At 40.7% G+C, this 27,404-nt stretch overlaps 1 protein-coding gene across 1 annotated transcript in view; it reads right to left on the reverse strand.

Annotated features, from left to right (window-relative positions):
• Positions 1–27,404, reverse strand: part of abca2 (ATP-binding cassette, sub-family A (ABC1), member 2) — a 116,198-nt gene that overhangs the window by 24,153 nt on the left and 64,641 nt on the right. The window contains exons 9-28 of the mRNA XM_049579178.1: positions 26,841–27,217; positions 22,839–22,998; positions 22,024–22,152; positions 21,700–21,867; positions 19,699–19,795; positions 18,085–18,258; positions 16,373–16,475; positions 15,957–16,071; positions 15,067–15,257; positions 13,304–13,454; positions 12,933–13,137; positions 12,675–12,839; positions 12,119–12,299; positions 11,764–11,976; positions 7,307–7,503; positions 6,425–6,598; positions 5,851–6,047; positions 3,791–3,911; positions 3,292–3,582; positions 1,102–1,323 (exon numbers count right to left, since the gene is read on the reverse strand). Of these exons, the coding sequence (XP_049435135.1) occupies positions 1,102–1,323; positions 3,292–3,582; positions 3,791–3,911; positions 5,851–6,047; positions 6,425–6,598; positions 7,307–7,503; positions 11,764–11,976; positions 12,119–12,299; positions 12,675–12,839; positions 12,933–13,137; positions 13,304–13,454; positions 15,067–15,257; positions 15,957–16,071; positions 16,373–16,475; positions 18,085–18,258; positions 19,699–19,795; positions 21,700–21,867; positions 22,024–22,152; positions 22,839–22,998; positions 26,841–27,217 (3,631 nt within the window). The remainder of the gene's footprint in view (positions 1–1,101; positions 1,324–3,291; positions 3,583–3,790; positions 3,912–5,850; positions 6,048–6,424; positions 6,599–7,306; positions 7,504–11,763; positions 11,977–12,118; positions 12,300–12,674; positions 12,840–12,932; positions 13,138–13,303; positions 13,455–15,066; positions 15,258–15,956; positions 16,072–16,372; positions 16,476–18,084; positions 18,259–19,698; positions 19,796–21,699; positions 21,868–22,023; positions 22,153–22,838; positions 22,999–26,840; positions 27,218–27,404) is intronic.

Here is a 27,404-nt window from a genome sequence, read left to right on the forward strand (position 1 = left end):
AAGCCCCATTGTCCTCAAACGACATGACAATAAAGTCCCAATGTCCTTAAACGAGATGATAATAAAGTCCCAATGTCTTCAAACAACTACTTTATAATTAACAGCGTCTTTGTCACAGCCTCTGCTGCAGCCTCCTCTCTCTCCTCGCCAGGAGCTTTCCCCTTCCTTCTCTCTCTCTTTCCCTCTGATTATAGTAGTGGAATCTGGTGTGCAGGAGTCAGACAGCAGTTGCTAACCATTTACAATCTACTCTGCTACAAATACTGGGCTCCATCTTCAGCATGCCACTAGGTTGTTGCCTCAGCTTCACAGTCAAGCCTCTTTGTTAATTCTTGCCTGTTAATATGCTTGCTAATACCTGTATCGCTGTGCCCTCAGCATTCTCCTGGTTTGAATTCTGCCTCCTGCTCCACTTCTACTCAAGAATCACATCAGCTCTCCCCTGCACTGGACCCCCTGCTCACTTTGAAACCACCTGGGATCACATCTGCTCCGTTCACCTCTGCTCTCTGGAACCCCTCTGCCAGCTCCCCCAGCCCAACCCCTGCTCCCCTTCCCTGACTCAGACTTTAGCCACCCATTACTTCTCCGCTCATTTATCTATAAATAAATTACCTCTTTGATCCTGCTCCAGTGTGTCTCTGTCTGCATTTGAGTTCACTAGACTAGTTCTTAAACAGTCTTAACTTGTTGCTCTTGCTAAAATTGGTAAAGTTTGTATGGCATATCAAACTACAAACATTATGAATCATAACTATACAAGTTTAAACCATTGAAACTTTGCCACTTTTGTGTCAGAGTTGGCTGCAGACTGACTTGGCAGAGATGGCTGCCATCTTGTTTTTACATGGATTAGTGTATTGTGATCTTACTGCCACTAGATGGCACAAAGTGTCCATGAACAAGGATAACAGACCTAAATTAAGCAGAATGATCTTAATCCTTGTGAAGACATGGGGTCTCAGAGGGATATACAAGTTGATTTAAATCAAAAACAAAAATACCCATACTGCAAAATCCTTGATGCATTTTTTTTTAAAAGTACATTTGTAGAACCCAAATGATATTTATACAATATACACCATATAAATAACATCTCACCAATCTCAGGCACAGATAAGGCCACAGTCATGGCCACACAGACGAAGAATGCAGGCAGGAGGATCTGAGAGAAGAGGCCCTTGGTGTTCCTCTTGGCACAGTGAAACCTCTTAACGATGAGGCCATGAAATTGACTGAGCTTTAACCACCAGCCCTCCAATTTAAAGCTGCCCTGCCCCTCTAGGACCTCTGGCTCTGGGGATGAGGGGTTCTCTGCATCCCCTGGGGGTGAAGGAGACAGCTGATGAGTTTAACAAAAATAAAAAACTGAAAACTGAAATGTGTTGAAATGAACTGCAGTTGCACTGTATGTCTGCCTGTCTAGATAATTCTGCAGGCCTGACAAAACACATTTTGCAGTGCAATGCATACTGTATTTTGCTCATCACTGGAGTTATTTATTTTATTTAATTAAGAAAATTATTAAGAAAGTCTGAACATGATTTTTGCTACAACAGTGACCTGAGGACAAATAACACATACAACATCATAACAAGACAAGTCAGTCACAGAAAGCAGTCATCATACACACAGACACATTAATGAAAATATTCACAAAAGTTACAAATGACAACTTTTAAGCTCCTCAGATATACAACTTAATTTATCTTCAGTTTGTTTTGAGGTTCATTCTAGTAGTAAAGTACATAGTATTGTAAACCAGTTTTGCCCAGTTCAGGGTAAGGCTGGGCATTTTAAGTAATTCCCATATTCGAGTACTTTTATATAATTATTATTGAGTACTCAAGTAATTGCAAAAAGAAAAAAATCTGAAGTAAAAACAGTGTTAGAAATTAACGCCCAAGTGAAAATGCAGGTAGAGGTTAGAGTTGGCCTTCCTTTTCTGACTGTAGAGATTAGCTATGATGTAAGTTTAGTTTAATGTTACAAAGCTTACACTGTGCATTCATATAGTTAATTTTGTCAAAATACTTCCAAACATCACTTTTATACCTGGTCGGCATTCTGCCTGTAACGTTAAATCGTCTAATGGATGACTCAAAATGCTTAACATTAACTGCAGCTGCACATATCAGTCATTTATATCTCATCGATCTGTGCAGATGCTCAATAGATAGCAGTAACACCACTCAGTCCCTCCAGGATCTCGCGGCAAAAAAACCCCTTGAATTTGCGGCCAATTTTGTCAAAAACTGCGCAAAAACATTGTAGCATTTTTATGTGTTTTTTTGCGGGAAATTGCGGCAAATGTTCAGACAGGACACAATGTCAAGCTCAGCTCACATCCCAGCTACATCAGCTGATCTCAAGTAGCCAAATCAACTGATGAAAGGGAGTCAGCTGACAGATCACATGATTCCTTTCCATGCAACCAATTGGCAAATATCATTAAGGGTGCCCTATTTAAACTGCTTTGGCCTGCCTAATGTTGCTGCTTCCTCTGCAAGCCGCTTTGCAACCCACCTCCATCCAAGCTCCTCCTTCATGTTGTGTCTCACTTATCAGTGTAATTTCTGTTTGTCACTGATGCTCGCATTTTTCTGTTCAGTGGGGGTCTTCCCTACTGCCCACCCTTCCTTAGGCTTTCCATGTAGGCACATGGAACAGCAGGGAGGTTTGCGCTCTCTGCCTCAATATGCACGTAAAAGGGCAGAGAGGTGTGCTCTATCTGCTTTAGGCTTTCTGCATAGGCCTGGGGAAAGCAGAGTAGGCCCGAGAATAGAGCCATTCCGCCAAATATAATACTGCAAATTAATGAAAATAAACTTTTCTTTGACTAAAGTGGCCCTAACTGAAATTACATATAAATTTGTTATATAAGTATGTTTTTTTTTTTTTACACTTTGACTAAGGATGTTAAATACCTCAGAAACTTGAGAATAGTAGTAGTAGTGGCAGCAGCATGAACTTACAGTGGAGATATACTGATATATTTGATGCTTTTTGTGTTATTTAACAAAAAACAGTTCTGTTCTGGTATAAGAATCTAATTTGAGTTTTCTGCTTATGTTCAAGCTCATGTTGCATGTGTGAATTTTGTGGGACAACTGTCTATCTAACCAATTTCTACATTTCTATTATATTCCTAAGTATATATTATACTGTACTGTATTGATTAGATCGCTGGCACCCTTGGCTACTAGCTCCATTGCTGCTCTGGTGTTAGCTCAGTAATTAGGATGGAAAGTCAGTGTCTGACTCAGCACATCTGCCATCTTGTTGCCTTACCCCGCAGGCTGGCGGAGTCAGACTCTTGGCCGTTGTCAAAGAGCGGACAGTAATCTCCATAGAAGTCTGCATAGAGTCCCCCTTCATCCCCCCTCACTGAGCCGATGGACGACGAGGATTTCAGGGAGGACTGGCTCTGGCTCAGCCTGGAGCACATCACCAGATTACTCAGCTCCACCTCTGGCTTCTCACTCTCCACTGAAGGTCCAGTCTCACCCTGTGGCCCCCACAGGCCTCCTGAACCCACTGAGGATTTCCCCACTGAGCTGCCCCCCGGGGAACCCTTCATGTCTGCCGAGGGATGGAGAGAGAGAGAAAGACATTATCAACTCAGCCTAGAGCCAAAGAATGAACTCATAATATCCAAAGTCAGAGTTTTAATTCAGACAGTGCACATTTTGCAGGATTTTGTTAAGAATGTCATGGCTAATTTATAAAAGCTAAAAACTTTATGGAGGTTTTGAGCTTTTTGGACATACGGGGGGGACTATGGTCTCACCAGCATCACTGTTCTCCAGAGACTGGTCCTCCTCAGACACTTTGAGGAAAACCTCCTCGAGGGTGGTGTCCATCACCCCGAAGCTGGTCAGAGACAGGCTGTCCAAACTCTGCTCTAAAGCCTGGAGACACACACAACAAGAGAATGTCAAATTACTGCACACTGTGTTAAAGAATACGTCAAGATCCCGTTAACACTATAGGGCCCTGCTATATGGCCTGTACTTTCTATCATGATTAAATGTTACCTGTGCACAAGGTCCTCTTATCAATTCTTTGTACTGTACAATTAATAATAAATTCAGTGTGGGCAGGGTTCATTTACCATAGCCACAAAAAGTTATTCTGTTTAGTCCTGAGATTGTGTGTCTTGATGAGATTATCTGTCTAAATAAAGGTTAAATAAATAACTAGAATTGCTGCCTTGTGGTTGTATGCCTCTGCAGGCATACAAAGTGTTCTTGAGATATCCCGTCAAGCTGCAGTTACAGTTTATATCCATATTCGTGAAAACATGGATGCCTCACACACACCTTCACCCAGCAGCACAGAGGATCTATACAGTCAGCATGGATTCAAGATTAGTGTCACTAATTCAGTATCTGACCACATGTCTCCCCCTCTTTTCCTGTGATATGACACTGAGTAATGGCCAGAAAATTGTTTTTGCAGAACATTATGATGTCATATTGTAGTTGACCTTTAACCATTTGGATCCAAAGTATCATCCCTTAATCATTTTATCTTAGTAGACATTTGTGTGAAATTTGGTCATTAGTGTAAAAGAGTTTGGCCAAAAATATGTTTTCTGAGGACATGTCGATTTTGACCACCACATTCTAATCAGTTCATTCTTGAGTCCAGATGGACGTTTGTGCTGAGAATCTAAGAAAATTCCCTCAAAGTGTTCTTGAGATATCCTGTTCATGCGAATGGGATGGATGCAAGGTGATGGTGACCTTGACCTTAAACCTTTCATCACTAAAATCTTATCAGTTCTTTGTTGAGTTCAAGTGGACATTTGTGCCAAATATGGAAAAAAATATCCTAAAGGTGTTCTTGAGATAGAGCATTCACAAAAATTAGACAGAAAGGGTCCCAGTGACCTTAACCTTTCACCTCTGACCACCAAAATGTAATCAGTTCATCGATAAGTCCAAGTGGACTTTTGTGGCAATTTTCTGCCATGCTTCACCAACACAATGCTACAGTTCCACAACAAGAAAATGTGTTTGGGACTCCCAGAAATCTTCTCCTGGATGCCTCCAGGACAAAAGAGATTTTTGTATGATTTTTGTATGTCTTCATGTTGTTACCACTGAGAGCGAATTAGCTGTTAGTTGTTATCAGCCTCTGGGCAGCAGAGTTCCATGGTGTGTTCAGCTGACTGAGCGAACAGCTAACCAAGCTAAACACAGCAGGACAGACAGTTTCTGGTCAGAGGATCATGAAGCATATGACAGTGAACTGCAGTTTAATGTGACAATACAATAAATTTACAGTAAATAAATGTAATAAAATACTTCAGCTGAGTAAAATTTGGAGGTAACGTTAAATGCACTAAACACAATATGTACAATAAGAAACTGCAGTTAACTCAGATTTTATTATTATTATTATTATTTCAAAACCATACCTGTATCTTTTCATGAAACTTTTTTTGTATAGGGAGTGCAAAATAAATATAATAATTTATTTTCTCAACATTTTAATGGTATTTTATTATGCCATTACCAACTGCAGATGATAATAACAAAGTAAATAAATAATAGACTGTGAACTAAGAGAGAATAAACCATATGTATACAAAGATAATGTCATTCTGTTAATGTCTTTTCATTTATTGAAGTTTCACAGTTAAGTAAGGCTGTGTTAAGTTGTGTTAAATTGTCTTTTCTGTGGGCTACTGTTTTTACATTAGTTTACATTGGACCATCAAAAATGTACTGGCCACCACATTTAGGGGACTGGGTCTTGTGGGGCCAGCGCTTATAAACATTTGTGTCTATTGCTGGGGAGGTAGAGCTGTACACCTCGAGGAGGTTTTCAAGTGTCTGGTACCTGGAACAGTCTCTCGAAGCAGCCCTTCTTGACAGCCTCGGAGGGTAGGACGTAGGACAGCTCAGTGTTGGAGTCGGACACCAGCAGGCAGGATGCCACAAACTGCCGAATAAACTGGGTGACCCGAGCTTCTGAGCAAGGTGACAGAGAGGAGGATGGAGACAGAGACGAAGGAGGCTGCAGCTGGCTACCCTGGCCTGAAGGACGAAAGGGAAAGCACAAAACATGATGGATGGAAGAATGGAGCAGGGGAGGACAGGATAGTTACAGGGAAGCAGATAAGGATAACTATTCATACTTTTTTAGCGGCATGTTAATGTGCCATTTTTTTCCTCAAAAACAATTACAATGCAAAATACACAGTCTTCCCATTGTCAAATCCCTTGTCATTCCAGGAGTAAAACCTGTCCAAAAAAACCCACCTATGGTAGGAAAGGTTCAAGCATCCTGTCCTTTATATTTTCTATTATCAATTTTACCGTAAACCTGTCGATGATTTCCAGTGCGACATCTAACAGGTGGGAGAACTGAAAAGAAGAGCAATTTAGAAGTCATACAGAGAAACCTCACGTACCTCTGCCTTCACTCTGCTTTTTGACCAGTGTCAGTTTGTATCCATCTCCATAGGTGCTCTTCAGGAAGAGTGGTGAGCCACAGCACTTGAGTTTCCCATGTGAGATGATGGCAATGCGGTCTCCCAGAAGGTCTGCTTCATCCATATGGTGGGTGGATAGCAGAATTGTACGGCCTGGGGAAAAGGTAGAACACACACTTAAACACACATCTAGCAGCTGGTTTGCATTTCAAGTATAAGAAATAAAAAAGGACAGGATCCACAACAATAATGTGAAAAATTAATATAAAGGCAGATCATTGTATTTTCCAGAATTTTGGTTATTTTCTCTTTAATCATGATTTTAAAACAGACTTTGAACTACAGTTACTATAGTTAAAACTGTATCCATAACACGTCCGTCTTAAACATAGTTTGTCAGTTTTTTTGTTGAGTATGCAGTCTGACCTCAGGCAGCCTCATCCTCTGCAATGAAGCAAAGTAGGCCAAGGGATTCTTTGATGTGCAAAAGAGCCCGTCTTACTGAGGGATATGCTTTAATAAAGTGGCTACCTGAGGTGAAAACTGAAGTAATCCTGAGAGGAAAGGAGATTTTTTTTCTTTTTTCGGGCAGTCAGTCTCTTAGGAGATAATATATTGTACGTAGGAGATAAACTTAGGTTTTGGCCAACATTGCCTGGGGAAAAAAATCACGTTGCCTTTCAGGGCTTATGTAGGAAACAGATTTGTTGAGGCACACACAGTAACAGGAAAAGACATTTAAGATTCGAGTGCCATGACTTTCTTTTCTTCCAAACTACTCTGGACTGCAATGAGGACCTTTTGAAAAAAGTTGCTGGAGCATAATGCAAGGATGTCCTCTGGTACTGAGTCTCCACTCACCCTGTTTGTACTTGAGGATTAGGTCCCAGATGGCCCTGCGAGCGTAGGGGTCCACTCCTGCTGTGGGTTCATCCAGGATGACAGCCCTGGAGCCGCCAACGAAGGCAATGGCCACAGACAGCTTCCTCTTCATTCCGCCAGACAGAGTCTGAACCAAACTGTGACGCTTGTTGGATAACTCTAGGTCAACAATCATTCTGGACACACACACACACACACACACACACACACACACACACACATTGAAGAGGAAGAGGTGATTCAACTATCTTTATTAGTGTCTATATCTATAGTTATACAGTATCTACTGTATGGCTATTTCCATGACACTAATCCCATTAGTACAACATCAGCCATTTCATACTCACCAGTGTGCTGCTCCCAGTTTTTTGTGTTTGACAGAAATCATTTACTAATGAATCTAAATAATGATTAATCTACTGTTTTTTTCAGTTGCTGTTTAGTTCTGGTTAGTGAAACACGCTGTAGACATTTGACATTAAGAGCTGACCAGGAAAAGGAAGGATTATACCCACTGAGTTGCTAGAAGACTGTGAGTGAGAAACATCTGTTCAGGAAGTGTTGTGCTTCATTTACATTCGCTTAACCACAATTGAAAAGTGGCAAGTGGAAGCAGCCAGACACAATTAATGATTAAAAACAGTATGTGTGTTTATTTATCACTTCCTGTCAAGGAAGTGTTGAAATTATTAACTATTATCCAGTGTTGTTGCTGGGGAACAGAAAAAAGAGGCCTGTTCTAAACAAAGGCCGCTGCAGTTGGAGTTGGAGAGGCAGTACTTGATGTGAAACTGTCAAACACAGTTGTCATTTAGAGGAAAGGACAACAACTTTTATACTTTCATGTGAGCCTCAACACAGAGATTCCTACTGTCTCTACTGGTTATTTGTAAAGAGAATTTTAGCCCCCTGTTTTGTGGTTAATTTTTTTATTGTCTGTAACTTAAAAAAACTAGGTGATTAAGATAATAAATATGTGTAGTAAGACTGCAGGCCAGCAATAATGTAGTATAACACTGTTCTACAAGTGCCATTTGGTGAGAAAAGGCCAAGTAACTGTTAGTGATGTATCAAAACTCCCTGTAGAGTATTACAAAGCATTTTTAGATATCCTTTGCCCCAATATTGTTTATCAGGGGATGATTAAGAAGGGATGTTTAGCCCCTACTTCTAATAAAGCATTAATTTCACTTTTTCCTAAATCAGGCCAAGATGCAGCTGACCCCTCCAATTTCAGACCCATTAGCCTGCTTAATCTTGACAGTGAAATTCTGTCCAAAATCTTTGCTGTGCGTTTACAGAATGTGTTGCCAAGTATCCTTCAAACCAGCCAAGCGGGATTCATGAAAAATAGATATAGAAAAAAAAATAGAAAGCCTTTGGATAAGGTAGAGTGGTGTTTATTTTTCTCCACCTTAACTAATTTCGGCTTTAATTCCAATTTCATTACATGGGTTAAAACGTTATATAAAGAACCAAAGGTGGCAGTGATGATGAATGGAGTAATGTCACCCTTTTTTAAACTCTCTAGAGGGACATGCCAGGGGTGTTCCTGAAGTCCATTATTTATAATTTTTTTTTAGCAATATTAGCAGTTGCTACTAGGGCACACCCTGGCATCACAGGAATCAAGGAAGGGGATAAAGAAAATAAGGTTTTACTTTATGCAGACGATGTATTAGCAGTGGTACTTGACCCTCTGGGGTCCCTTCCACAGAGGGTCAAGTATCACTGCTAATACATGACCCTCTGTGGAAGGGACCCCAGAGGGTCAAGTATCACTGCTAATACATCGTCTGCATAAAGTAAAATCTTATTTTATGCAGATGATGTATTAGCAGTGATACTTGACCCTCTGGGGTCCCTTCCACATCTGATAGACACTACTGAATCATTTTCAAAACTATCGGGTTACACTATAAACTGGAATAAATCTGAAACAATGCCTTTTTCCAAAATTTGTCTCCTTTTATGGTGGAACAATTCAACTTTAAGTGGGTTCACAAGGGTCTGAAATACCTTGGCATTAAACTCTTCCAGCATGTAGGTGGAATGGCAATGCTTTATTTTTAACCCATCGGTACAAAATATCAAACTTAATTTAGAAAAATGGGATAAGATAAAACTTAAATTATGGGGAAAAATAAGCATCATAAAAATGACAGTGGCTCCCTAGTTTAACTATATTACAATACCTTCTATTATATTTAAACAATCTGATGACAAAATAAAACAATTTCTGTGGAGTGGAAAAAGATCGAGGATCAAACTGAGTAAGTTATATGCCCACAGGGAGAGAGGAGAATTGGGACTTCCTGATTCACCACTGTACCACTTATCTTTTGAAATGGCTATAGCAAAATATTGGGATGATGCAAAAGATAAAGCAGCCTGAATGGACACTGAATACAAGCTGTATTCACCATTTAATCCTATTGCTGCTTTATCTCAAACAACAAGCAACATTACAAAGCCAGTCCTTCTCCACTCAAGAGATGTGTGGATCAAAGTCCATAAAATGTTAAAAGAAACACATAAGTTACAAAGTTACTTCTCACTGTGGCATAATCCTGCAATCTGTAGTGGAAGAAATATGGTGTATTGGAAGCAGTGACATTCCTGTGGTTTATGCACCATTTGTGATTTATTTGAGGATGGCTTATTTCTTTCATATAATACAAATAGAGCAGCCACACACATCCAAAAAATGAAAAAGGTGCTGGGCTAAATGAATAAAACTGAAAAGACAAAGAAAAGGGGCCACAGGTCACAGGTGCCCTTCTTCAGACTGGTCTGACGAGGGCACCTGTGGCCCGAAACATCACTCCAGGTTGGTGGAATAAATGTACCTAAAGGGAGCTGAAGTGTGCAGACTTTTCTTTGTCTTTTTATTTCTTTCATATAGAAATCTGGGTGAGTGATTTAATTTGGTAGGAAAAGGACAGTGTTGTAAGTACTTACATATAAGAGGTTGCATTATGTCAAGAGTCCTACAATGTAGCTGAAAACATCATTTTAAACTATCTGAAATTACCACCGGAAAACCACAAGGCTTCACAATTTTATAAAGTAACTAACTCCCTCTGATATGTCTCTTAATTTGAAACTGATTTGGCAAAGGGACCTCTGAGAAGGAACTGACAGTGACAGATGGTCTAAAATTGTGTCAGGATGTGGTAAATATGTGAAAGGTGCCAGGGGAAAGCTCACACAATATAAGGTACTGCACAGATATTACCATACACTGTTACGACTCAGAATGAAGTTGTTAAATAACAATAGCTGTTGGAAATGTAAAATTGAAATAGGAACATTCCTGCACTATACATGGGAATGCAGTTTGGTCAGACCACTCTGGATTAAAGTATTAGAAATTATAAGTTGATGGTTTAGTTCAGAAATCCCTTTAAGTCCAAAGTTGTGTTTACTGGAGGATCGGTCGCAAATACCAAATGTATCCAAGTGTGCGTTTTCTGTTATTGTGGTTCTAATAACTGTCTGTTGAGTCATTCTAAGATACTGGAAGACAACAAATGCCCCTGAACTGAAAGAATGGGTTAATGCAATGTGGAAATAGCATCTAATGAATGTATGTTCAGCAGAATAAATGGCGATCAAGGGAAGGGAGTATCATCACCGGTTATGGACTCATATCAAAATGGAATATAAGCCTACATAATTACTAACTTGCTCTGTGACAATGAGACCCTGTAGAGTGATATAAGAGGACATATGTGTGATATGTTATTGTTTGTTAGTTTGTTTCCTTCCAGACTTATTTGTTAAGTGTTCTTTGTGTACTGGAGTCCACCTGCATATTTTAAAAAATATGTCCCTTGTATTCATGCATGCCCGGATAGTCATAATATTAATGTATCAAAACCTCTTTGAAATAGCTGGTGGGTATAAAAATCATTGTGATATTATGGTTTTGTCTGTTTGTGTGAAGTTGCAGTGTGTTATTGTTATATACTTAGCTATTTGAGTTGACTGTCTTTATTTGTCATTAGTGCACGATTATTCTGATTTTTATTTTTGTACTTAAAGCTAATTTTTAAGGGGCGTGTGATGCTCAAATACTAATGAAACTTGTCAGAAGTCTTGAAAATAGATTTGTAATATGAGTCTTGTGCTCTCTCTCTAGTGCCACATAGTGGACACAGGAAGTAGTATAATATTTGCAATAAGTCATTTCTGTCACACCTTTAACACAGGAAATAACATTTAACTTATCCATGCAGTGTCCAGCAGTTAGAGAAATGCGCTGTCACGCTGACTAGCATCCCACCAGGACCACTGGGTATGTGGGAAAGGGTACAGGCCTGTTAATTGCTGCTTGCAGCTTTCATTTTTTCATCATATTTATCTGATCGTCACACGCAAGAAAGGAATTCCCGTAAACTAAACTAAATTAAATGCAGTAGACATGTACTGACTTGTCCATCTCCTTGCGTATATCTTCTTCAGCCATGCCTTTGAGCCTGGAGTAGAACCACAGATGCTCCTCCACACTCAGCTTGTCAAACAGGACATTGTGCTGCGGACACATGCCCAGGTTCTGCCGAATACGCTCCATCTCCGTGCGGATGTCATGACCATATATGGTGGCAGAGCCAGAGGTGGGCGGGAACAAACCTGTCAGGATGGACCTATGACAATTGTGTGTAGACAGTCAGTGGAGTATTGCATTGGTATAGCATATACCAGTATTTCAGTTAAACAGTGATCTTCAGTGTAGACTTTTATCATCACACACATGCATAAACACACACACACACTAGTCCCCCTCACATGGTTGTGGTCTTGCCAGCGCCGTTGTGTCCCAGGAAGGAGACTACCTGGTTTTCATGGAGGTTGAGGCTCAGTTTGTTGAGGGCCAGTTTGCTGCCAGTCTTGTACACCTTGGTCAGTTTGTCTATACACACCACCAATGACAAGTGACTCGGCTCCTCCTCTATGCCCCGCATCTCCTCTGGGGTCACAATGACAAAGGGAGAAATAGCGAGCAAAAGATATTACTTAAATATCAAAATACCCATTTTCTGTGATCTTACTCTACTTTTTTGGCACTCTCATTTACCTGTTCCTTTTGTGGTCACATACATGCTGGCTTTTACTGCTATTTTTAGTTTAAAAGTGACTTTTAGAGAGCAGGTCAGTGTACAGTGAGTTTTTCAGCATACAGAACTCCAAAACATAGTTAAACTATACATCAAATAAATATTTCCAACCCCCAGTACTGACAAAGAATGTCATTTAATATGTTGGATAAGCGGATCTATAGAATATGAGAATCTCATTCAAAGGCTGTGTCTTCATCAGGCCCAAATATTTTTTTTGTCTGTACCAGATCTCCGCTGGTCCATAGCACAAGCCTGATCCTCCTCCATCACACTGAGCCTGGCAGCCCCGCCTCCACACCACGGCCAATCCCAGGTCTCCACACGCCCACTGCCTGACCAATAGGACCTCTGCAGGGGGAAGTACCATGGGCGGGGCAGCCCATACATTCCTGTGAAGAGGGGAAACATATTTAATCTAATCTATCTGGAAAGATATGATTGAAAACAGAATTGTGATCATTCAGAGGGCAGTGATTTCATACCTGGATGCACAGCTTCTATGTACCAAGTGAGTACACCATACACACCGGCATCGATGATGAGCATCATCATAGACAGACCCAGGTTAAAGTCATCGCCCTCTACTGGTGACTGGCTGATGGTCCGCCACTGGATGCCAACACCTGCGACCTCATACAAGGCAAAATACTTGGAGCCTAGGCCAAAGGCTGTGGTGGACATCAGAGACTGGAGAGGAAATACAGGAAACAAGAATGTATTCACCTCAGTATCATCTGAATTATCTAAGTTGTACAGCCTCACAGTGACATGCAAGGAGCAAATTTTACAATCAGACCCCAAATGTTGTTAGATTAAAATTAAAAGGATAGGATAAAAAGAGAAAATGCCTTACAGCAATGCACTTCTCAAAGGCAGTGATCTTATCATGGGCCACCTCCTCCCTAATGGCCACATACATGTAGGGCACGTAGCTGAGGAAGTAGATGATTCCTCCACAGGCTGAAGCCAGCTTGGCCTTAGAGTAGATTACTGACACCAAAAAACTGCAAAACAAAGGGAAGTTACTTGGGATAAGCATGAGTACTTGATTACTCAATTTGGATGTCAGTATTCATTCAAAGTAAAAAGTAATTGTTGCTCAACCTTGCAGTAAAGATGATTTTTCTTTTCTTTTTTTTTTAAATTAAAAATGGGTATCCTGGGTATTATTTCTTTGTAGAGCTGCATGTAGCGCATTGCTTCGCTCAGTGCCTCCTTGCCCCACTGCCGCAGTCTCTCTGTTTATTTTATGACAGTTACTGCGGAAGTGTGAGCACTGTGTTGGTGAGAATCTGCTCACACACACACAAACTCACTCACTGACAGGACTGACTGTTAGCATCACACGACTAATTTTACCTAATGAATATTAACAGGTTTAACGACAGAGTCAAGCAGTTTCTGTGTCAGTGTGAGTTAGTTGGGACTGAAATCCAGCTTGATGTTGGATGTTAGCTGATGTGTTAGCTCGTGCTAACCAGGCAGATACTGAAATGATGAGGAGGAGGGTGACTCCAAAGCCAGTCCTTCAGCACTGCATCTTAACTACGTAACAGCAGCAACAGAAAGCGTGCCGATTTTTCTTATGTTAACTTTGAATTTATGGTTTAATAGGCTGATTGAATGCTCAATAAATGAATTCAATAAATGAATTTCAAATAGCACTCAAATATGGAAACTGCCCATCCAAGTTATATAGGCGTCTTTATCATTTATTATGTTCATGAAATCTCATATTGTCTGTGGAGGGAATCAAAATAATGACTCCTTTTCAAAAGCTTGGCACAATCAGTCAAAGATTGTTCAAACAAATTCACATACAAAAAATCAAAACAATCAATGTTAATACAACTTCCTGCATTAATACACATTCATATCAACCTAGCAATAACAGACTATGATATAACTGGTTATCGTCTTATCAGTGGTTGTATTGGTAGTGAGAAAAGAATTCCCATTTCATGTACCTCTGATAGAGCAGATAAGCTTTTACTTAAATCACTCCAATTGTTACACAGGCCGTGTAACAATTTGTGTTCAAGCATATTTTTATGATTTTAAGTGTATTTCCTTCACAACACCTATTGTGTGTTGGGCTCTGAGCACTGCCAAAATGCAGTTCACTCAATACCGTCCTGCATCCCTTGTAGACACAGATGGAGGACTGAAGTTGCTGCTGCTTTTCTGCAAGCGTGCTGTTTCGCTAGGCGGCCTGTGTAGACATTGTGTAATTCCATGCACACATGCAGCAGGTCACTGATGACGTCTCTCCCCTACCCGCAACTTTGTTTTAGAGGTATGGCTGCTATTAATTTAACAATATTGACAATGCAAGATGGTTTCCTTTTTTGTGTGAGTGTGTGTGTGTGTGTGTGTGTGTGTGTCTGTGAGTACCTGTACATGCTACATAGTGAGGACCAAAAAACAGAGTGAGGACATTCTGGCCAGTCCTCACTTTTTCAAAGGCCTGTTTGTGAGTGTGTGTTGGGCCATTAAGACTTCGGTGAGAGAGTGTTTTGTTAGAGTGCAAAAGTGTCAACTGCTGAGCTGTGGAAATTGATGTTTTTTGAGAAGTGAGGGTTTCATAGTGATTTTCGTGGAACTAAGTGATCTCACCAGAACATGATTGTCGCTACGGCATAGATGGTGAGGAAGAGCCAGATGATGAAGGGGTCGCTGTGGAGCAACACCCGGCCATACTTCAAGATGGCTGTCAGAGCGGTAACGGAAATGGACAACTGAACAAAGCCAGTAATGAACCAGGCCACCCAGTGGACAGCATTGTTCAGACCCATCATCTTCATCACCTGAGAAAATGGCAGGATGGTAGTATGTCAGAATTTGTAACTACATTGTCCTACAGCCCCATTTAAAACTGGCCCACTGTGGGTTGGTTTGTTCATTCAGTGGTGGTAAGGACATATTTACTCTTCAGTGTTATATCTGAGCTTTTGCTACACAAACTAAAATTATGCGACTTAAAGAGGGGCTGCAGCCATTTAGTATTGCACTTGCATAAACTTATTAAAGAAAAATGTTGACAAGAATGATAAACACCTGTGCAGCAGAAGCTTTAAATACCCAATATCTCTCAAGATCCAAAAACACTGGATCCTACACTTCCCATGATGCAACTTGATAATGATAGTGTTTCTTGATTAGATCCTCCTAGCCTGCTAAATGCTAATGTCTTTCACACTCTATGCTATGCACACTGTTATCATGGCCATGCAGCAACAAAGAGAACCCAGACAGAAAGAAAGGGTCAAAGAGATGTACACCAGTAAAGTTAACAATAAGAAAGCAAAGGGGTATGGTGAGAAAAATGTAAAACATTGCCAGATTTATTTTTAAAAAATGATAATTATAATATTAAACAACATACTAGCAATGGTCAGGAAGAAAGCAGCAGTGATACAAAATATTAATATCAGCCTGACAAGTTAACCAATCAATTTAAGTCTGACCCCTCAGACTGACAACAGACATACATCATACAGTCTAACCTCTTTGAGGCGATGCTCCTTCTCAGCCACAATGTGCTGAATCATCATAGCTACCGAGTAAACCCAGGAGATCACCATACACAGGGGCATCATGTGCTCAATCACAAACAGAAAACTGAAAAAAAACAACAACACAAGGTGTCAGGTAAAGACCAAAAACACACAGTTCTGGACTCATTTATATCCACTTTGGACCTTCAGAATCTCTAACGTGTACAGATTTGTAAAATATAAAAAAATATAATTATCACATATGAAGAACACAGGTTTTTTTTTTAAACATTTTGAAATAAACAATGTTTCATACTGAATATATATTTGTATGACAAAACATCTCTGCCTGATTACTTGTCACTGTCAACATTATGATCTGAACAGAATCACAAAAAGAGAATATGACAGAGAGCATTTCTTACTCATCTCTGGTGTAACATGGGTAGGGGAACATCTGAACGTAGTTGCCAGGCTCCACCACGTCATGACCCACAAACGTGTTGATAATGGCTCTCTCTATCATATCTGAATAAAGTCAGAGAGAGTTACTAAATGCGCTAAATATGCATTACATTTACATTACATGTTCCTATAGCTTTGAAACAGACTCCTGAAAAACAGGGAATGCAATGGATATTAACCCTTATTTGTTAGTTGTTTGCTTCACTGCATTAAATGATGATGGTCCAATCCCAATGTCCACACTTGCCAACTTTAAGAAGCATTCCTGCAAAGTCTGCGAGGGCTTTGGGCTGTCCCACTGTCAAACCGTCAAGTGCTTAAGGGCTCTCTCGCAGACATTTTGAGCCACGCAAAACTTGGCTTAATAGCAACAATTTTAAACAGAAGTACAAAATCTGCTCCATTATAGTACAAGGTTCGCAGACGAAACAATTATCTTTTCCCAGACATGTTTCTCCCACATATACAACATGCTAATGTTATTAGCATAAGCCTGTGACATTTCCCATTGCATAAATTAGCCTAGTGGCTAGCAGACTTTTCCTCTACTCATATGAATTCGGGATGAATCAAACAGAAGACTTTAAATGCCATTATGTGGGGGATTTACTGTCCTCATTATTTACTGTCTTATCTGTGCAATAATATTAAATTTAAGAGTTGTTTCCACTGGGAAATGGTTCCAGTTTACAAAAATAAACAGAAGGGCTGTGGTGCTGTGACATGTAGTTACATCTCAGGGGAGGTGCGTGTCAGTCTACAGCGTCTACACATTGATTTAACGTACAAGTATAAATCCTGCTTTAAGTCTATGAGGGTGGAGACTGGGATTGGGCAAAAGTAAAAGTAGATTGTATGAAATTAAACAACATTTTTTTTATGTGAACTACTTACTAACAAAGAAATTATTCCCATCACAAACTCTGAGTGTAGTGTTTTCTCTCTATTATACTGTGGTTATTACTGCTCAGTATTAAGCAGGGACAGTTTCTGAAAAGAGATTACTGTGTTAAGTCAGTGCCTTGACACAAAATTCTATTTGCCTTTATTGTACTGGGGTGGAGGCAGAAATGTCAATGCCTGAAAAACATAAAATCAAAACATGGGCACACAACACTCGAGAAAACTTTCCTTTTTGTAATTTGGGTTATACAAGTCGATCAGTTAATCTCTCATGTCAACAATCAAGTGTACAATGCTTTGGCCATCTCTGAGCCAACACATCCAACTGTGCAGCGTCAGTGTGGATGCATCATTGTGTTTCCACTTTCTGTTCTGCAGCTTCCCTGCTCTCTGCTTCTAAAATAAAAGATGACGTGCAGTGAGAAAGTGCTTCTGCTGCAGCTTGCATTGGCATCTTCACAGGTGTGCCTACTTCACAGAGCACAGTGGTAAACACTTATCCAGAATACATTGTTTTCTCTGTAAAACAAACTAAACAATGCATTTGACATCACAGTCTGTCTCCCTGCAGACCTGTGCTGAGGTCTTATATAGGACTTATAGCACAAGCTGTTGCCATGTGCAGACTGCACTAAAAACAATAAGTCAGCTTTTTTCACATTCCAACAATGGCAGGGGTGCAGCAAATTAAATATAACCATGTATTCCAACCTGTGTCATGATGAATATATATTTAGCCCTCTGGAAACATTGTATTTCAGTCACCTACCTTGGATCCAAACAAAACCATAGAGGAAGTAGAATTTCCCCCCGGTGTTTGGCCCAGGACGCCAGTAGGCCCGTCTGATTTCATTGGTCTTCTCTGTAAAGCTGGAGTTTTGTCTAATCTTGTACAGAACATGGGGTGGCAGGGAGCCATCTTTGTTGGTCTGGAAAATCACACCTGGAAAAAAAAAGAACATATCAAATCAGTAATGGACTGGTGGCTCAACCAACATACCAACATAAGACTGTAAGTTGAAGGACAGTTGCAAAACCTGATTGATTTTGATTCAGGTCTGTTTGTCCTGATCTCTCTTTATAGCACTGGCTCTATCATAGACAGTGAATTCTGTTTTTACTTTTTTACTCTATTTGCACTTGTTTTGTGTCACAACTCCATTGTGGCTCGGACAAGTTTAAATGCCCACTGCATTTTAAAGCAGTCTGTTTCTTCAGTAGCCACATTTTGTTATGCTTTGTTCATTTTAATTTGTTCTTCTGCTTCAGGTGTTTGTCAAATATACTGCTTTGTAGTTTTGCTGACATTGTTGTTTTGGCATCCAGGGTGCAGTAACTGCCCAAACTATAGTTTAGCTGTGGCTTTCAACTATCACTAGCACAAACTAGAATTACCGCTGTGTGGTTGTATGTCTCTGTGCAAAAGTCAAGTTTCTCTTACAGTTCGCATCCATGTCTGTGAAAACATGGACTCTTTACACCCACTGTCCCTTGACAGCACTGAAGATCTATACAATTGGCACAGTTTCAAGGTGGACACCCAAGATTAGTGTCACCAATTAAATATCTGACCAAATACTTCCCCTTCTGTTTCTGATAAATGACACTCAATGATGGCCAAAGAATGCAGAACATTATGATGTCACAGTGAAGTTTTGGATTTAAAATGTCATCACTTCATTGTTTTATCCTGTTTGACATTTGTGTGCACTTTTATCATAATAAGCATGCGAATTCCTGAGTTATGGCCAAAAACATATTTTGTGAGGTCACACTGACCAGAGACCACAAACTTCCAATCCATTTATTCTTCAGCTCAAGTGAACATTTGTACCAAATTTGAAGAAATTCCCTCAAGGGGAGATATCACTTTCACAAGAATGAGATGGATGCAAGGTCACAACAACCTTGACCTTTGACCCTTGACCACCAAAAGCTGATAATTTCATCCAGTCCAAGTCTACCTATGTGCCAAATTTAAGGAAATTCTCTCAAGGCGTTCTTGAGAGGTCTGGCCACTGCTATTGCTGGCACAGAGGCATAAAAGTGTGATTTTGTCACAAGTGCCTTCATTTCTTAACTGTCTTTTTTTATACTGTCATGATATTTCCCTGACATGACATCATGTAATTCTGTCAAGATGTGATTTACAATTTTGCACATGGCAATATTAAAATATTTTGCACAAAAGTGTAATTCATCTATAGTAAGTGTAATGCTGTGGTTTTATTAGCTAAATTAGAATGCATGCATGCATAAACTAAAAAAATCACACTGTATCCAAAAATTTTCTTGCATTGGCACATAAACACTTTCTACAAACATTTGTTTTAGTATCAACTAAGGTACCTTGATCAAAGCCTGACACAGAGGGATGACTCACTTGCAAACACAGACACGTTGTCCTGGTAGGCCTGGTTCAAGGTGTAGTTAACAATACTGTCCTCGTCAGGAAAGCCCTTGAAGACATCCACACTGACCTGGAAGCACGTGGCAAAGACATAAATAATGTTCCACAACAGAAATGGATTCATCAGAAACTATTGTTGGAGCTAAGCACAAAGATGAAACCATCATACTGGATTACTGCAGCATCTGCATCTCTGCACTAGGATCAATAGAAAAGTGTGCCTTTGACCTTTTCTGTCCTCAAACTGGGTCTCTGAGCAAGTCAAGAGATATTTAAGGAGATGTAATGATCTTGGCCAACAGTATTGATTCTTAACAAATTAAACTTTTATTAGAATGTGAACACAAACATTTATTCATACAACTGCCTCTGACTTCTCGTAGTAGATGTTCACAACATATGGCTTTGTGTGTGTTTTTGAGCCTGTCAGTGGCAAAAACAAGCAACTTCAGTGGATGTAAGCTGACAGTACGAACATGCCTGTAGCTGGCTGCAGCGCTCTGGCTCAATGGACCAATTTCAATTGTTCTTCCGATCACTTAGACATAAAAAACATGGAGCCATAGAGTCCAGGTTGAAAGATACTTAAGTTACCCTTTAACTCCACCTCTGTAGTTACACACAGTTATGAGACTGATATCCATTTGGACATTACACTCTCAAGGAAATAAGCAAATAAATGAGGCATAGTTTGCTGACATTATGACCTGACACTTTACAGTATTACTGGGATGATAACACTCATGCTAATGCCCTCTGCACCACCCCAGCCTCCTTTTATGTTGTATTTCATACTGTTTATTAAACTTAGATTTATTGTTCATGTATGTGTTTGTTGGGGAATTCGCCCTCTCAGCAGAGTCCTTGTCGCTGTTCAGATTCATAGAGGACTACCTCAAATAGTCTTTTCCACCCAAATCTGACTGTATAACCACTTGCAATAAATGTTACATTCCTTGGCATAGGTGTTTTTGACTGAAGTGCATTTCCTGACCTTAAGCAGTTCTGCTCACAAGTTTACACACCCTGGCAGTATTTGTATTATGCGTAACACTCTTCAAAGAAAACATGAGCGATCAGGCAAAAAGCAAGTCTTTTATATCTAGTTGGATTCAAATTAAACTATAAGACATCACAGAATGTCACAATCATTAAACAAAAAACAGCAATACAGAAAATACTGAGATGGTCCCCATTCAAAAGTCTGCATACCTTTAGAGTGGCATGAAGGAGTTTTGGAACCACTGGTCAAAATTTTGTTTCCTGTGACTAGTTAAGCAAGAAGGAGATGAAATCATTTCTAAAAGACATTAAGTTAAAGATGAAGTATTTCTTCAATATTTTAAGCAAGATTACTTTTTAATTTCAAAATAAATAATATTTAATTTTATAGTTTCAAAACAAAAACAATTCTTGTTTGGGGGATTTTCACCCATTCTTCATTGCAAGAGGCTTCTAGCTGTGTGAAATTCTTAGGCTTGTGGCTCTTGCGGTAGTCCATTGTGGATTTCAAAGTATATTTAGGAGCACTGTCCTGTTTTGTCCATATTGTCCTACCAGATGTTCCATATTGTCCTACCAAGTACACCCTAAACCAAGATCACAACTAATGTTCCAAATGTGCTCTTTTGAAGGGGTTTTCAAACTAGATGGTATCTAGCATTGTTAGTTACATATAACTGGCTGGGAATACACTAATTATCCAATGCCACACATACAATAGTGATCCAGGAATTAACAATGTTGAGGCTTGAACTACTGTTTTTGTTGGTTTGGTCAACTGTAGATTTGTACCACTTCCATCTGGAGTGTCAGAACTCAGGGTTTCAACAATCGATAGATAACTTTTAGTGATTTTGATTTTTCTGCTCTCTTGCTCTCAAGCAGGTGGTGTTCAGCTGACCCAGCTGACTCAGGCACATCCTGTGCAGTTGGCCTGTTCCTTTTGGAACCACTGTTTCACACTATACCAACCTTAGACATGAAGCGCGTCCAGCCGCAGGCAGCATTGTCAATGGTGTCCAGCTGCTCCAGCAGGGTGGAGGTGTTAGGCAGGCTGTAGTTTCCCTCCATCAGACCCTGCATCAGCTCACTGTCTGTACCATTCAACAACTCAGGGTGCTGCTGAAGCTCCGCAGACAGCTGGAGGCAGAGGAGAAAGAGGATGTTTACATGTTACATGTTTTCTGTTCTGTATGTAACTTAATGGGAAAATATCAATGTGCAGATAATTTTGTTCACATCCTGATTGGACTGTATAATTAATAATGACAAAAGATGACTTGTGTGTGAGTCTACCTGCTGTAGCCACAACAGGTGGTTGTGCAGCCGGCCCTCCTCCAGGAAGATTCTGAGCTGGGCGGAGATGTTGAGCCACACCCGGGTGTAGTGTGTCACGTTACCGACAAACGCAAATGTCTCATTTGCCTAAGTGCAAAAAGTTGACAAATGTTTTCCTTTTTCATTATATTTTGTATGAATTCAAACATTTGTCCATATGGTTTCCAGTCTTTTCTTCCTCCCTCTCCTCTCTCAAGCTCTTGGCCTCCCACACTCACTGCTATCTCCACCATCTTCAGCCCACTTGCTCAGATAAGAGATCTGCCAATAGTCAGTCTGTGTTCACCCACAGATAATCAGTGGACATTTGTGCTTATGTTAAGGCTAAGAGAGACCAGCAGCAACATGCTAGAGAGCCATATTAATCAGGTGGCTTCAGGTGAATCCAGCATGTTGAACAGTGCATGATTAATGAATAGAAACAATGAAAACATTCACACAGTTTGCTCCATAGTCTCACATAAATCCTGCTGGGAATCAACATCTGTCAGTGAAATTGCAGCGTTATCGTCATCATATTAATATCAGGCAATAAAAATAACAAAAAAAAAAACAGAATTATATGATATGCAACAGGTAACTCATATGATAAGAGCTCATGAGGAGCGATGTCGAGAGACATGGGGAGGGATAGACAATGTTCACATGACAATAACAAGATAAGAGATAACATGTCAGTGCCACGTTTAAAGCTTATTTTCCAGGTTGTTAGTGAGAATAATGTGAACAACTCTGCTCATGCACCTTCACCAAAGAAAGTGCTGTCTACTTGCCTTCTGAATCACTTTATCCACCTGGGAGCCAATGGGGGAGTAGAGGATCTTGGGATTTGTAGTCATCAAGTGAACCAGTAGGCCCAGATTCCTCTGTTCTTTGCTGGTGAATCCCAGAGAGCTCATATTCCCCTGCTTCAAAGCCTCCGGCTCAATGATCCTGCAACAAGAGCCACAGGTCAAAGGCCATTAACTTTACTGCAGAGTCACAGTACTTGGGAATTTGATCTGCAGTTTATATGACACCTCACACACGTTTTTCAGATTAATAGAGATGAAACAGAATAATTCTCCCCATAAATCAAGCTACAAGTTTACTAGGCTCATGTCTCACTGTTCCCATTATACAGTTTTTACACTTCACAAGACACAGCAATGCAGTGCATACACACAGTATAGTTAGAGGAAAACTCCAGTTTATTATAAATTAGGTTCTAAGTTTTGTAGTTTTTAGTAATCATTTCAATTAGCCACAAACACAGAGGGAATTGCTAAAGTGTGGGAGCAAGTTTGACAGACAATAAACACGAGCAGTCAGACAGGCTGTGAACAATCTGACAAGTTATTTAAACTCTAAAAATCTATTCGGAGGTCAAACTAAAAGTAGAAACACCTGAAGTTTCTGTAGAATGTATATTTACAAAGGTTTGATTACTGACCCAAACTAACCCTTTGTCTTTGTTTTATCTTCTCTATAAGTGTGAGTGAGCTGGTTTGGTTTAAAGCTGCACTAATAATGCTTTTGGCCAGTTGGGGCAAATAAAGAAAACTTTATTTCCATTTGCAGTATTACATATAGGAGTATGGCTCTGTTCTGGGGACTCTCTCCCTTTCCTCTGGGTTATGCAGAAAGCCTAAGCCCTTCCACACGTCAAGGTTGAAAGCCTAAGGCAGAGACAGCACCAAAGAGAGCACAAACCTCCCTGCCCTTCCATGTGCCTACATGGAGAGCCTTAGGCAGGGAAAAGAAGCAGCAAAGATCCCTCTGGGAACAGAACTGAGTACTGATCTCAATTTTGAAAAGCATATTACTAATATCACAAGAACAACATCTCAAGCAAGTTATACTACTATAATGCTCTTTTTGCAGGATTATACAAACAACTGGTCGGACGGCTCCAACTCATTCAAAATGCAGCAGCCAGCAGCAGTCCTTACACACATACACTAAAATTTAAACATACTTCTCCAGTACTGAAATCACTTCACTGGCTCCCAGCACAATACAGAATCACATACAATATCTTGCTAATAGTCTATAAAGAACTTAATGGTTTGCCTCTGTACATTTCTGATTTGCTCATTGATTGTAACACGATCAGGCCTCTCAGGTAATCAGGCAGAGGATTTCTAGCTGTATCCAAAATTAGATCCAGTTCTGGTGAGAGTGCCATCAGATACTGTGGTCCTGCTCTCTGGAACAAGCTGCCTGCTGATTTGAGGTCCAGCACAACAGTGACCACATTTAAAGGCAAACTTAAGACTTTCTTCTTCTCCCAGGCTTATGGTTATTGTAATTAGAGTGTGTGTGTGTGTGTGTGTGTGTGTGTGTGTGTGTGTGTGTGTGTGTGTGTGTGTGTATGTGTGTGTGTATACTCATTTCATTGCACTTGATCCTGTCAATGTATTTGTGTTTTCTATATTATTATGTTGATATTGATGACTAATGCTTGACTCTATGTTTATGCTTCTTACGTTCTAATATTTTTTTATCTATTGTCTTTGAATGTAAAGCACTTTGAGTTAACATGTAATTAAATGTGCCATTGCCTTTACTTAGCTTAGTTAGCTGACACTGTGCTAGCTTTATGTGCATTGCAGTGCACATGGAGATGCGATAGAATGAGGTTCAGACATTTTTCAAAAGTGCAGATATTTTTTTAACCCAATACAAACTTTAAATGCTGTTTAGTGGAGGTGCTTTGTGGCAGGTAGCAGACACACACACACACACACACACACACACACACACACACACAAACCTGTGACGACGTAACTACCATTACAAGCGCTTGAGCAACAGTCCAATGATGACTGGGCAATAATGTAGCTGGTCACGCTGTTGCATTGTTCCTCGTTGTGTGAACACAATAGAGAGAAGCTGACCAAAAAGTCTATTTTTTAAGATGTACCCCGAGCAATAAGGGAAGAAACCTTGATGTCATCTTTCACTCAGCTGAACAAATCTCAAACCAAAGCACCGTTTTTCAAGGTCACTATTTTAGGGCCCTGGATCAGGGCATCAGTGAGCTCCTAGACAGTCTGTGGTGGTACTTTGCGGCGTCAGATGCACCGATACATAATGTCTCATAGGTGCTCAATGGGATTTAGATCAGGGGAATGAGAGGGCCAGTCAATGGCATCAGTGCCTTCGTCATCCAGGAACTGCCTACACACTCTAGCCACATGAGGCTGGGCATTGTCCTGCACCAGGAGGAACCCAGGGCCCACTGCACCAGTGTTAGGTCTGACAGTAGTTCTGGGGATTTCATCCCACTACCTAACAGCAGTCAGGGTACCGTTGGCTGTGATATAAAGGTCTGTGCGACCCTCCAAGGATATGCCTCCTAGACCATCACTGACCCAGTGCCAAAGCGGTCATGCTGGGTAATGTTACAGGCAGCATAATGTTCACCACGGTTTCTCCAGACTCTTTCACACCTGTCACACATGCTCAGTGTGAACCTGCTCTCATCTGCCAAATTTGGTGTTCTCTGGCAAATGCCAATTGAGCTGCACAGTGCTGGGTTGTGAGCACAGGATCCACCAGAGGACTTTAGGTCCTAATGCCACTCTCATTAAGTTTGTTTCTGACAGTTTGGTCAGAAACATGCACTCCAGTAGCCTGCTGGAGGTCATTTTGTGGGGCTCTGACAGTGCTCCTCCTGTTCCTCCTCACACAAAAGAGCAGATACTGGTTCTGCTGCTGGGTTGATGCCCTTCTATGACCCTGTACAGCTCCCCTCCTGTAACGGCTGGTCTCCTGGTATCTCCTCCATGCTCTTGAGTGTGTGCAGGAAGACACAGCAAACCTTCTTGTGACCACACGTATGGATGTGCCATCCTGGAGGAGCTGGACTACCTGTGCAACCTGATTGGACAGCAGTTACCGCCTCATGCTACCAGTATTGGCAAGGACACAAGCAGAACACAAAACTAGAGAAGAACTGGTCAGGAAGGATAAGGAAAGAGTAACTGTCTGTGGCCACTGCATGCAAAACCATTTCATTTCATTTTTGGGGGTTGTCTTGTTTTTGCCTCTCCATTGCGCCTGTTGTTACTTTCACTTGCACCAAAGCAAGTGAAACTGATTCACAATCACTTGTGCTTACTGAATGGACAGATTGATATCCCCCAAGTTTAACTGGTTTGGTGTTATACTGTGACAATTAAGTGTTCCTTTTTTTTTTTTTTTGAGCAGTGTATATTCACTCTCTGTTTAGCTCTGGTTTGGTCTCCACCAACTCTCTAAATGTTCACCAGCTAGTCAGCTACTGTGTCTGTCTGCAGTTTGGTTAAACTGAGCTTTTTCACTGAAAAAAGTTTCTCCCTGCAGCTGGAAACACATGATGCAAAGCAACAGGCTAAAATTCTCCACAGAGTTAAGGGGAACTGTGCAATTGTCTGACAATTCTCTGTGGGTTCTCTGTGTTGCTACAAGTGAACATTTTTACATTGCACTTCGTACTTTGACCCATTTTACATATAAATATATTGATTAATGCGGCTGTTGGATAATCTGTCGTTTTTGTCCCTTTGGATGTCTTATTATCATAGGTCTCAGCAGTTAATACTGTGGGATCAGTTTTATTCTTATGCACAGTAATGATGGTCACAATAAAAATTCAACCAAAGTTGTAACAAAAAAGGGATTATTTTTTAAAATTCTTCTCTGTGCTTTGTTTCATTCTCTTCACAACATCATGAGAATAATGTTCTTCACACAGACTTAGCTACCATTTAGTCATTTTTGGATTTCATCACCTCTTTTGTCTCACCCACCTGTTGTTCCCACATAGAATTGGCTGCAGTCCGGCCCACAGTTGTACGAATGCTGAAAACTGAGAGTGAGGGTTCTCTGCTTCCTCCTTCCCTTTCCCTCCTCCTGCCCCTCCACCTCCCTCTGCTCCGTCCTCCCCCTCCTCTCCGGGGATGTCGGTCGTGTTGGGGCCCCAGGTGGTGGCGTTAAGGGGCCATGTCACATTTGTGGGGGAGGCTGGAGTCCGACCAGTGCAGGCACCTTTGGGCAGCAGGCGGGCGAGGCCAGAGAGCAGGTCCACATCCTTGAGAAGCCTCTCCACATCAGCCAGGTCCTTCAATAAGGCTCCAAGGTCAGACTGGGAGAGAGGAACCAAAGAGTGGGGCTGTTCCAGGTGTAGCTGGTTGGAGAGGGTGGAGGGAGAGAGGAAGAAAGGGTGGAGGAAAAGAGCTTGTGAGCAAACATAAACTGAGCACAGGTGAGCACCACCAGCAGGAGCAGGACCTGCAGCCCCTACACAACAAGCCAAACTGCGTGAAGAAACACTGATTTTTGAGGAGACTCTGCTTTATTTAGTGATCAGGTTT

This window comes from Epinephelus fuscoguttatus, linkage group LG6 (genome assembly GCF_011397635.1).
Source record: "Epinephelus fuscoguttatus linkage group LG6, E.fuscoguttatus.final_Chr_v1".
Classification (NCBI taxonomy): domain Eukaryota; kingdom Metazoa; phylum Chordata; class Actinopteri; order Perciformes; family Serranidae; genus Epinephelus; species Epinephelus fuscoguttatus.